This window comes from Schistocerca nitens, chromosome 6 (assembly GCF_023898315.1).
Source record: "Schistocerca nitens isolate TAMUIC-IGC-003100 chromosome 6, iqSchNite1.1, whole genome shotgun sequence".
NCBI classification, from domain to species: domain Eukaryota; kingdom Metazoa; phylum Arthropoda; class Insecta; order Orthoptera; family Acrididae; genus Schistocerca; species Schistocerca nitens.
In genome coordinates, this window is record NC_064619.1 from 490693130 (window position 1) to 490706103 (window position 12974).

The window sequence follows — 12974 nt, forward strand, 5'->3', positions numbered from 1 at the left end:
CTAAAGGTTTATTTATCAATTGTCATTTTTCTATTTGTAGTTCAGTGTTGCTATTTGAGTTTGCATACTGTCATTTTGTCATTTGGATATAGTGATTGGAGCTGTGGACACTTGCAAATGGAATGCCATGTGGAGAAACCTGAACATTTCCAACATATTATTCTGTTTGAGTTCAACAGAGACATGACAGCAGTGGAGACAGCCAGAAACATTTGCAATTGTATGGGGATAATACCTTTGGGCAGAGCACAGCAAGGAAATGGTTTTCTCAATTTACAGATGGTCATTTTGACATTAGTGGCTCTCCACATTCAGGAAAATCTTCAGGGTTTGATGGAGATTGTTTAAACACATTAATCCACAATGATCAATATCAGTGTACTCAAGAAATGACATCTGTGATGAACTGTCATCACTGCACCATTGTGCAACATTTGCATGCAATGGGGAAGGTTCAAAAATTGGGAGTATGGGTACTGCATACTCTTAAGTTAAAAATCACAAAAATCAGCGGGTAGCCATATGTGCATCTCTGACTGCTTGTTATAAATTGGCCCACGAGTCATTACTGCTTACGAGAAATGGTACCTCTACGCTAATATAAGAAAGAGAAAGGAATGGCTCAAAACAAAGAAAGCAGCAACTCCTCTTACAAAGACTTGAGCGCATTCACAAAAGATAATGTTACACATCTGGGGGAACAGCAACGATGTGGCATACTACAATTTGCTTCCATGTACTGTAACCATTACTGCTAACATTTATTGTCAACAACTGAGATGCATTGCAGATGCAATCCAAGCACAACAACAAGGAAGACTGTGTGAAGTGATGCTACTCCACGGTAACGTCTGCCCACATTCTGCTAGACCTCATATTTTCACCGTTTCCACTCTGTTGAATAACATTCAAAGAACTTTCATTCTGGATGAAAATGTGCTCCACACATGGCTCGACCAATTCTTCACCTCAAAACCATGTAATTTCTACAGTACATGGAATCAAGAAGTTACCCCAGCATTGGCACACTGTTGTCAATAGTGACTGAAGTCTCTGTTATGTGTTGTTTCTGTTGTGTTTATTAAACTTATGGAAAAACCACTATGAACTTATGCACCAACTGAATAATTTGGACTCTGCTAATAAATTTTTGCTAGAATGTTGACCTGTAATGATTTTTAGTACTAGGTATCCTGATTAAGTGTGTGTGTGTGTGTGTGTGTGTGTGTGTGTGTAATTTAGAAGTATTTTCTTTAAAGATTTCATTATTTATATCAAAATTGCTGTCGCTCAATTTCTGCTGCCAAACACAGGACATGATTCATTAATATTTAATAATAAAAAACAGAAAAACACGAATTAGTGAGAGGTATAAGGTAAAGTGCATTATTTATGTTATTAAATAAAATTACATTAATATAAACTGTTGTTAATGAACAATATTAATATAGAAGATTAAGACATAGTGGTGTCATAGCTTTTGTATGAGGTTGTTGTACCTTGACATTGTCACAAGCATGCTGCGGTTTAACCATGTGGCAAGCGATGTCTGATAATGTTCTCCACGTACTTGTAAATAAGCAACACCGACTGTTACAACAGTAATATGTCAATCATAGCCATTTAATTTTAGCAACAGTAGTAACAAGTACCGATCTGTACATTATTTGAGTTAGCATTTTGGACTATGAATAGCAGTAATCCACTGAGCTACAATTTATTAAGGTTTAGTAGAAGATTTTGCAATGTTTTCAGAGAGATTTTTGCATAAGAACCACATGGCAGCATATAAACACACTTAAGAGCCTTAACTGTTTCAGTGTATTAAGGTTAAGACAATTATTCCTGCTGAAGAAGCTGAAACACTTATTTGTAATCTAGTACTCTAATACCATACTTTTTTATTTTCTCTTCTACAACTAATACATCTGACCTTTCTTGCCACCTATAATTCTTGCTAGAGCTTGTTTCACATTTTTCTGATTGCTAATACTGGTTCACTCACTTCTGTCTGAAAAAGTTTTGCAACTTGCTACTCTTGCGCATCGACAGCACTCTTAAGTATGTACAGTGCATGATTTGCTTGTGACAAATGTAAAAGACATTCAAAAGTGACTTTATCAATTTTCTTATGAAGACATCATGTTACCCACAGTTCTGAGACTTAACATTGTTTCCATACTCAGTCCTGAAAAACCATTACTGCGCCAGCACGTAATAGGTTACACTGTGTTACCTATCCCCCTATTTTTTCAGTTTGCTCCACTGCATGCTTGTGAATTGTCCAATAGCATTTTAGCTACAATATGGCTATTGATAAATAGGACATTCACAGTTTGCATTTTCGTTCTCAGGGGAAGTTTAATACTCTGAGAAGAATTCACACGATGGCCACCTGAAACACACACACACACACACACACACACACACACACACACACACACACAGTTCAAGACTACTGCATTGCTGCAATAAACTTTATAATAAGAGCTGTTCAATGGAAAAACTTAAGAAACTAATTACAATGTGTTGTATTCTCCAGCCAGTGTGGCAATTACATAATTAACATAGTGCATAAACTTTTACTTTCATAGGACGGAAGTCTGTTAACATGTCTTAACTCTGTGTTGTAAATCAAAAGCACACATACATACCTTAATTTTTAATCTACTTACAAGATTCCACCTGGATTTCTGACACAGATTCAGAAATACCTACCATCATTTTCTGCAGTCCTGTCCTCTTTCCAATGGAGTGAACAAGTAAATAAAATCACCTGTTTCACAGGAAAGTGAATGTTACACCAATTTCAATCAGGTTTAATACAGAAGCTATTTCAACAAAACTTAGGTTCCAATACAACAACTGAACAGACAAATTTTGCTTCATTTTGGACACATCATTTAAATGAAACAGCTATTACATACAAAGTATAAAGATATGCAGCTTTAGACATCAATATATTATTTTCATGATGAAACAAAGTTCTTTTAAACTATTAACAAGGCTAATTAAATGAGGACAGTACTTTCAAAAGCAATCATGAGTTCAAAATACTATTGTTCTACCTTTCTGCTCTGTAATAAATTGCAGAAAGCAATCATTGCGCCAGACAACATGAAAATAAATCATTAATCAATTAACTCGCAGAACAAAAAAGAATTATGCTGTGCTGGCTCTTGCAACTAACTAAGTTCAAACAAATAAAATGAAAGTAAATAAGGAGAATAAACAAAAGTATTATCTGCAGACAGTAGTTTATTTCAATCAAATCTCTCCCACATTTTTAAATATAAAGCACATGTTTGCAAGGGAGATGTATGAAACAAAATGGGTCACTTTATTTCCAAAAAATTGTTCTCTCTTAAAAAAATCATCCTGATGAATTTTTTGCAAATGTGTTTGTTTTAAGTCCATGTTAAAACAGCTCTTTTTATACTGTCAATAGACAAACACTGTCACAATCAACCAGACTGTAACAAAGTCTCTCTTAAAAATGTTTATACTAAATTTAGTTTTATAATACAGAACTACAAGTAAAAGACAACAATCATATATACATTAAAACACAATCAACATAAGTCCTTAAAAACTGAACAATATTATTTTGATACTGCAGATCAGCACTACTGTACAACAGTAATTGCACCATTGCTGTACTATGCATAATGCTTCTTAAAAATTTTAGTTGCTGTTCTAAAATTTATAACTGATGCTGGTTTCAGTCACAGCTAACAAGTTATTTTAACATAGGTTTTGGATTTTCCTTCTTCCTTTTCAAGCAACATTGTATGAGCCAACATGATCAATAACTCAAAGTCTTATGGACTAATTTCACAATAACAACAAACATAATTTAGCTTCAGCAGATATGAAATAAGTTTAATAAATTTTATTAATTTCACTTCTGCAACTAAATACTAATACAATGAAAGATTTAAAATCAATTCAAATATGCTATTGTATCCAGTTATATTTGTGTCTACTCACCCACTAAAACAGGAAAAAAGAAGAGAAACTTCAACAGTTTAGATATGCTAAAGCTCTAGAAGCAAACTTTCAGATCTTTCCATCTTGGTGAGCTTGGAAAAGATGTGAAAATTTTCCACAGTGGAAGTGCAGTAGTAGCAGCAGTAGTTTAAGTGGGACTAGTTTATTTCAAATAAAGAACCCACACACGCAGGCCAAATTCACATGTGTCAAATGTTTTGTGAAACCCTCGTATCTCTATTGCCAAGCTGGGAACAGAGGTGCTATTTGTGGAACATTATTTCCTGTGTTTTGTATGTTCACAAAATAATGGAAGCAACTTTTCTTGTTTGCAATATTAATATGCACTTTTTTTCTAACACTAGACTGCCAGATTGTCCTGCTGTTAGTGGTCTGTCAAAGGCTTCAGCTCTTTTATCTGTTTAATAAGATATGCCTTCTCATCATTGAATTGTTCATCCTCTGATCGGTCCGTGTGAAAGCGCGTGAGAAACTCTACTAGCTTCTCTTGATTTCGCAGCAATATGTCCAAAATTGGCTTCGGTTTGTTTGGATTTGCAACAAATACCTGTTAAAAAAAAGAGAGGTAACTTTTAAAAGTAAGTCTGATTATTGCTTCATAGTGCTCGAGAAACAGCAAGTAATTTTGTGACATACTGAACAGCACCATGTTTGACATACTCTTCAGATTCAAACAAAAATAACAATAGTTCACATTTTATGACTGACCAAGTTAATTATTCTACTTTTAGTGAAATATTAGAAGTGTCAAAAATGGAGGACCCATGACTGCAATAATATATTTACATTAAATAACAACGACAACAACTCAGTTTTACTGTTTAACATACTATAAGAAAATTACATTTCTGCCAGTAAAACATCAGTACACACAGTGAACAACTATGTGCGTCAATTTTCTGCAGCTAAGGGGTAATGGCTTACACCTGCATCATTTGTTACCTATCCACTGTCTACACCTGTCACGTGATGCACTGAGTGTCATGTGATTATTGATGAATGATTAATAATCAATATTAGCCAAAACTCATAGGATACAGGAATAACAACACTAATTTGAACTAAGCATTTGCCTTGTGCTATAAAATTTACATACATTTCAAGATATCTCTAGGAAGTAAATACTAGCAGTAATTGACATGAAATTAAGTTCTACATCCAAGTTTTCTAATAATTTTAAGACTTTGGTTTCGTAGCAAATAAAAAAGCAAAACAAATATACGCTACTCAAATAATTAAACATTACCAGATATTACAAAAATAAATTATAGTAGATGGAAATTTTCATAATCATTATCAAAACACTACATCACATGCACTAGTGAAGATCACGAATCATACAGGTAATTAAGGCACATAAATGTGGCAACATTAACATAGAATTTGTTTAACTCATCCCAAGAAAAATAGATTTAACAGTACAAAATTCTAATATGCATATTACTGCAATACGCTAACTGAGTGAAATCTTAATGCAACACATGGGGCACCATTCATGTAGGGTACCATGCCTTTGTCAATCTGGGCAGAGAGAGAGAGAGAGAGAGAGAGAGAGAGAGAGAGAGAGAGAGAGAGAGGGGGGGGGGGGGGAAGACTGCGGGAAGGGGTGGAGGAAAGGGGGGCGACTGCAGCCGAATAACTAACCTTGCTTGCAGCCATCAGTGTGTGCCACTGAACTTAACAAAAATTTATATTATAAAACAAGTCATTTGAAAATTATAAAGAGCTTGCAGATCCATCACTACAGGAGAACCTTCAGGTCTATCACTACTGTGCACCATCGCAAGATTCTTTGCTTAGATTTTTAACAACTTTGCTGTTGTTGCTCTGTCAAATGACAGAGTTTGCTCTGTCAAATGACAGAGTTGAATATGCCAAGACTGATTCTCTAAGCCAGGTTTTCTTAAGCTTTAAGTATTAGGCTATCCAAACATATCTCAAGACCACACTATTCTCACATACTCTGTCCCAAAAAACTTCTGGTAGTAGTGTTCAGAAATTGTAGATAGAAAAATCGGTGACGGGGGAAATTTGAATCAGGTCTAGATATATGTTGAAGTAACCTACTGGTTACAGAGGTGACTAATTGAAAAAGAAGTAGGAACTCAACGTTTCAGTCATGGTATGGCACAAGTTTTAACTATGGACGACTTACTACATTGCAGGATAAGCATTTCTGTCACGCTCTCATTGATTTTGTATGATGAATAGCTGCTTTTTCAGTGTGGGAGTAATTATACAACAGAACATCACAGACTTTCCCTTAGAAGTGACACTTTAGTAGTTTAAAGTGATTAACTTCTGCATACACGTTATGAGTTTGGCTTCTCTTATAAGCCTCCAGTTACACTGTATTAAAGACGTTCACAAAAGGTCAAGTATAACTATAGGTGGTACGTCCATAACAAGATTGAGATCAAACAAGCTGCAACTTTGTAATAGGTGTGACCTGCTGGTTTCCTGCTTCTTCCATCATGGCACTTCAGTTCAGGTTATTCACAATCTTCAACATTCTTCAGAAATGGTATTCAGTTGAGATATGCACTGAAAATGAATCCTAGAAGCCTCAGCATTTTAAAATATATTCTAGTGTCATTAAATAGAAATTTGAAGTAATTATTTATCAAACACTACTGGAATTAGTACAGAACATTCTCTCAGTAGAAATGTAAGCCTGTTATTATAGACCGTCCCTCAACCTCTCAAGAATTAATCACAACTGACTACCTTTTGTGAGGGGAGCATGAAGACTATGCCACAAATCAGCAAGTAATGAACACTTCACTGAGCTCTTTACTATGTTTGTTTGTTGTTACTACAGACTACATTAAATGATTTAAAAAACACAAAAGTACATTTCTGCCTGAGGAGTGAAACCTTAAATATCAATTTTTTTCCCTCCTGGTCTTGACAGCAAATTATCCATTCACATATGAGAATAAACGTAAGGACAAAGTCGACAGCAATGGGAGTTAGGAAGAAGATACTGCAGAAACAGTAAACAACAGCAACTTACCACAGCTTTTCATACATGCTGTAGTTTATAAGAAGGTACAGGTAGTTTTTCTCTGTCAAGAGACAATTTGAAAATTATGAGCAGTGTGTCACAATACAGAATAAGAAAGCAAATACATCCAAAAATTATGTTAATTGTTAAACCGGAATTTCATGAGTTTAAAATGATTATTTCCATTTACTAATTAGCAGTATCATGTCTTCATGAATGCTTAAGGTGATAAGATATCTATTTCCAACAAGTGGAAATTTAGTTCATGACATTTCTGTTGTTAATCCTTCAAGCTGGTTATGTGAGTGCTCACACCTTTCCTACTACTGTAATCTATGTGGCCTTCTGGTACAGGAAGGCAGCATTTTATTTGAACTGCTCTATTAAACACTGGATTTTTATTCAATACAAAAAACACTAAAATTAATTATGCATTTTCATAGTTGTGTATTTGAAACTATCTAACAAAATTCCTACACACAAGTTTCCATCAGCTCTGTTACAAGAGAGAGCCTGAATTTTATATGGGCATTTTCCTTTGACTTTTCCAACAGCTCACTTACCACTTTACACACATTTTTCTTTCAATATGGACAGTTTATAATTCCCTATTTCTTTTGACACACACACTTCCTGCTAAATACTGAAATGGAATGTCAGCACATATTTTTACATTTATATGATTAATGCTGTTGCAGATGGTGGAGCAATATAGTTTTACCAGCAATGCTGCAACTGGAGAGATGTGGTCAAGTTACCACCAACGAAGATGTTTTCAGCACACGAGTACATATTTGTGTTTTTAATATAAAAAATCTATGCAAACATTCCCTGAGTTTTTTATGCACCCAGTGAGAGCACTGTTACAGGTGTTCGTCAAATTACTATCCCCCCCCTTGTTTCAGGAGACGAGTACAGATCTTTCATGGGGCATAACATACGGTTTGGTGTGAATTCCCATATACAGGGCATCAGGAAGATCTATAGATTTATTATTCAGGCTGGAAAGTATGCAACACTGAATTACATTGGTCTTTTTAACCACAAATGTCAGACTGAAGTCACTCAATAAAGATGCTCTTACATACTTCATTGCAGAGACCAGGAATTAGTCCTGTAATCATACTTCCATTTTCCTTCTCGTAAATAATAGAAGTTAATATCTCTTATTTAGAATATCTGTGATTAGCAGCTGTTTGTTTTTACTGGCGATCCTCGATAACAATTATTGTATTCTGGTGACCATTGAAAAAATGAGTGCATACAGAACACTCACCAAAAACCCATTTCCAACATTCTTTTATCATCCAATGAGTCTTCACTTTTGGGACACAAAATACTTCTCAATAGCATGAACCTAAACCTACACCTGTACACTGCAAGCAACTATACAGTGCGTGGTGGAGGGCACTTTGTACATATAGTAGCAACTTTCTGTCCCGTTTCATTTATATCTGGAGCAAGAGACCAATGACTGACCATGCGCAAAGTATGGCCCTAATCTCACAATTCTTTCTCTTGTGCACCCAACCTGCAATATCTGATGACAACAGGATTTCTACACATTTGTTTTCTAATTTTACCTATCACAGATCTGCAACAACACTGTTTCTCTTCCACAGCTTTCCACATTAAGTTCCCTGAATATCTCTGCTGCAATTTTATACAGGCTGTACTGACCTTTTATGATCCAAATAGTGCCTCTTAATTTATTCCATGCCTGCTGTAATGCCAATTTTATGAAAATTTGCACTGTTGGGCACATTGCTCAAGAATTAGTTACCCTATTGTCTTGTATGCAGTTTCTTTTATGGATGCACCATACTTTTCAAGAATCTTCCATTTGCCTCCCCTATTACTAGTTTTACACGATTTCCATTTCATATCGCTTCATTATATTGCTGCAGTGCCACCCACCCTGCTGCAACTCATGTGCAACAACCGTAATCCCACCTAGGGACAAAATACTTTCTTAACTGACCAGAGAACTTGGGGTCAGTAGCATCAGCAATGTTACAAATGGCAGGTGTAGAGTGGCCATCCATCTTTTGGGCAATGCCTTTTGATTCAAAATGAATTTGCTATAGCATCCATGCTGATTGTTCATAAAAAAAAGAAAACATTAATATCCAGCACTGTTGTTCAAGACAAATGGGACCGTTTAAAAAAAAAGTTGCTACAATGGAGGCCATAAAAATTAAATTTCACTGAAGAGAAAACTGCAATTTATTTTAACAATAAAACATATATCTGAATTTATTTCTTTCCCTCTAGAAGGCTACGAGTTCTCATGGAATTTCCTAATTTGTTCAGAGGTATGATTATCGGCTGTACAACTGTGGACATACCATCAAATATGGTTAACGAGCATTTTTACAAGATGTTTCCAACAAACTCCAATTTTCGCATTGGACATAATAATAATAATAATAATAATAATAATAATAGTCTCAAATTACATGTCCTGTCTTCTGTGATTACAGTATCAATATATACGAGCTGGTATATTGGTTGCATGCGATGATAAGATTTAGAATGGCATACTTCAATATAAAAGTAATTAACACAAGCATGTTTACCTTGAAAACATGGAAGGCTTCAAACTGAATATTTCTGGATTTTTCTTTCAACATATTCATCATTAGTTTCAAATTATCAGGATTCGATATGTATCTTGTCATAACCTGAAAAACAGAAGGTCACATGTTAATACAGCATTTGAAGTTTCAGAAAATTTTTTTGAGAACTATATTTAGGTGCGATATAGTGCTGAAGTTTTGTAAGGATGAAAATAATGCAGTACACTGTAATAACTTAGAAACAAACATTTTCGATTAAGTGAGGCAATGTCAAGACTTGTTGCTTTCTTTAAATGCTGTGATTACTTATTTTAGAAGTATGAACAAATATAATGCTTCCAATCTCTCCAAAAACAATTTCCGTTTCAATTACCACATAATATTTCACAAGCTGTGACATTGTTAGAGCAAATTCCACTTCTCCATCTCTTTTTCCACCAATTTTCTCTATTCTACAATATTGCTGACACAAACTACTTGGACTTAATGATTAACACTTAAATTAGCAGCTGGATACAGCACAAGTTAATAAATTCATTTACATAAGTTCTGGGAGACACACAATTTAATTGTTCCACATTTGCATATATCATTGTAATTGCTGACTGCCCTTAATGTACTAAATGTAACTAAACTCTGATATGCAATATATTGACAATAATACAAAACAACCACTGCATTATGCATTTCCTTTAGTCATTGACGTTAAGAGTGACCATGTGGGACTGCGTGACTAACATGAAGTCTAAACAAAGAAGAGGAGCTTTTTCTTGGCTGGATGGTCACTTTACCAAACCATTAAGTTGATTAATTCTTCTTGGATTATCAGCCGAGTGGCGGCGTTGTCTTGTCGCAACGTTTCAGTGAGTTTCGTACCCATCATCTTCTCCAGGAGATGATGGGTACGAAACTCATTGAAACGTTTCAACAAGACGAAGCCACCACTCGGCTGATAACCCGAGAAGAATTCATCAGTGGAATACGCCAAGAAAGACTGCAATTGTATAAACCATTAAGCTCATTCCAGCCCAAGATGCTGGTTTGACAGTCGCGTGCTTGTGAGGTGTGTTTGCTTGTGTACGTGAAGCTTTATGTATGTGTCTTAATTGTGCCAATCTACAACTTGACATGTCTTCTTTACAATAAGTAGCAACCTGTCTTTTTCTACATTATTAAGCCCATTACCCTTCAAACATGTTCCTAGCCAATTAGAAAGTAGCATTCTTGGTACCATTCAGAGAAAAACTACTTTTAGATAAAGAAAATATCTACTTAAATTTTGTGGCAACTTTTATTTCAGATCTACATCTACTGAAGACTTTCTCAAGTTCAATGATTCCAGATGCCCAGTAGAATATCACTTCGAATTTCCTTTAATACAGAAGGTGTCGTGGAGTTTTTGTATTAAATTATTTGCACAATACTTCTGAACAATTTTTTAGCTCTGCAAAAAATGTAACTGTTGTGCTTTATTTGCTTAAAAGCTCAAGTTAATTTGTAGTGTCATACTTGATATCTCACATCAGGCACACTTAAGTCCTACAACGAGGCATGATTTTATAATTAGCCTAAGAAACGTGGCCAAAAAAACACTTCCTAAGCACATACCATATTGTGGCAAATCACCATATTGGCACACACAGTACCAAGGAATCTGTAACAAGATATACCTGTGAACAGCCCATTTTCTTCGCGGGCTTCAGAGTACATAACATTCCAAAATAACTTACAAGAGCCAAATCAAATACAGTTACAATCCTGTCTAAATTGCACTAATACTCCATGAATGGCAGAATGAGATTTATTTGTGCCCAACAACCTCGTTAACGTTTATATCCCTTATACTAAGCAGTGGTTCCGGTAAAATTATTTTACTGTATTCTAAACAATAAAAACTATGCATCTTTATAAAAAAATCTGAAACTCTTCCATTCTCTGGTCATAAAGATTACTAACACACTCCATAGTTTCCTTATTACACTGATATACACGTTTACAAGGTCAGTCACCCTGTGTGCAATGAAGAGCACTTAAGAGAGTACTGGTATCCTTTTCTTACCCTTCTATTTCGTTGGTGCCCACAGTTCAGAAGGAAGTTTGCAGACTTTGCTTAAGCCCGAATTACTTAACTTTCATTGTTAACAAGACGTATATGGAAGGTTTAAAAGTCCTTTGCCCTGTGTAGCAGTCTATGTTTTGGTATGTTATGAGAAAGCCTTTCCATGATGCACAAGTCTCTTCCCATCATGAGCAGAGGAATGTGAAGTAATCATCTACAGAACAGAACAGCACAGCGTCCATTACCTGAATGTCCATCAACCAAACAACCACTTGACAGAACAGTCACTCTTCATGTACCACCCTTCCCCCGCTATAGTATTGAGCATCACAAATTTTGTATCCAAGCTTGGTTTTATTGATGAATCAACAATTCTTAAAATTATAAAGCTCATCATGAACATGGACCTGTATGATGATGTTTATAAGCGGCTTACAAGAATATGATCACAAGGAGACCCTAGCCTTGGTTCCATTTTACATGCAAAAGCAATTTAATGATCTTGGAGGGTCATTAAATTTTAAAGCAAGCTTGGACTGGTTATGGAGTATCCTACCAGTCTTGGAGCAAAATTAAGTCTTTAGCAAAGGTAATAAGAGGTAGTGAAAATGCTGCAATAGAGAGTTGCATTAGCAGCTCCGAGTCAGTAGCTTCCAGTGTGGTGACACGTGGGTTACACTAACAGACACACAGAGGACTGCAAAGGAAAGACAGCCACGCACAGCACTAAACTGCACCCCACAGTGGTAATAGTGCAGCAAGCAGGGCAACGTAATCACATCACGGCAAGCCTCTTGTTATTGGAGACTTGAGGCACCTGCTAGGGAGGAGAAAAGTGTCCAATAGGCTTGGAAAAACTTCCAGCGCCTTGGGTGCGTAGATGCCAGTTGTGACTGTAATCGAAGGACACAGGGAAAATGGTCACTCGGGTGTGTATCAGCAAGAGCAAACCATTCAAAGCACTGAGCTATCCTAACAGTACCGACCAAAAGGTGCAAATGAGAGTAGGTTGACGTGGAGGCAGACAAAACTGCAGGTTTGCCAGTGCTGAGGCAAACAAGATCCGCTTGGTGGAAGTGGTCAATCAACAGAGAGCCTCTCGGACAGGAGGCGGAGATCCCCGAAGAGGGTGGTCAACATTGAAGTCCCCAGTCAACAAATAGGGCAGTGGGAGCTGACTAAGGAGATGAAGGAGATTGGCTCTTGCCATTGGTGTGGATGATGGAATGTATATGGTACAAAGAGAGAAGGTGTATCCAGAAAGTAATAAATGTATAGCAACAGCTTGGAAGGAACTGTGTAAGGGGATTGGGTGATG

General features: G+C 36.0%; 1 protein-coding gene across 2 annotated transcripts in view; it reads right to left on the minus strand.

Moving 5' to 3' along the window:
* Positions 1 to 3241: 3241 nt before the first annotated feature.
* Positions 3242 to 12974, minus strand: part of LOC126262934 (protein Mo25) — a 40222-nt gene continuing 30489 nt past the window's right edge. Inside the window, exons 7-8 of one of the 2 annotated variants that reach the window (XM_049959868.1) lie at positions 9598 to 9702; positions 3242 to 4558 (exon numbers count right to left, since the gene is read on the minus strand). In XM_049959868.1, the coding sequence (XP_049815825.1) occupies positions 4376 to 4558; positions 9598 to 9702 (288 nt within the window). In that variant the 3' untranslated portion in view covers positions 3242 to 4375. The remainder of the gene's footprint in view (positions 4559 to 9597; positions 9703 to 12974) is intronic. The other variant, XM_049959867.1, reaches the window with a different exon arrangement.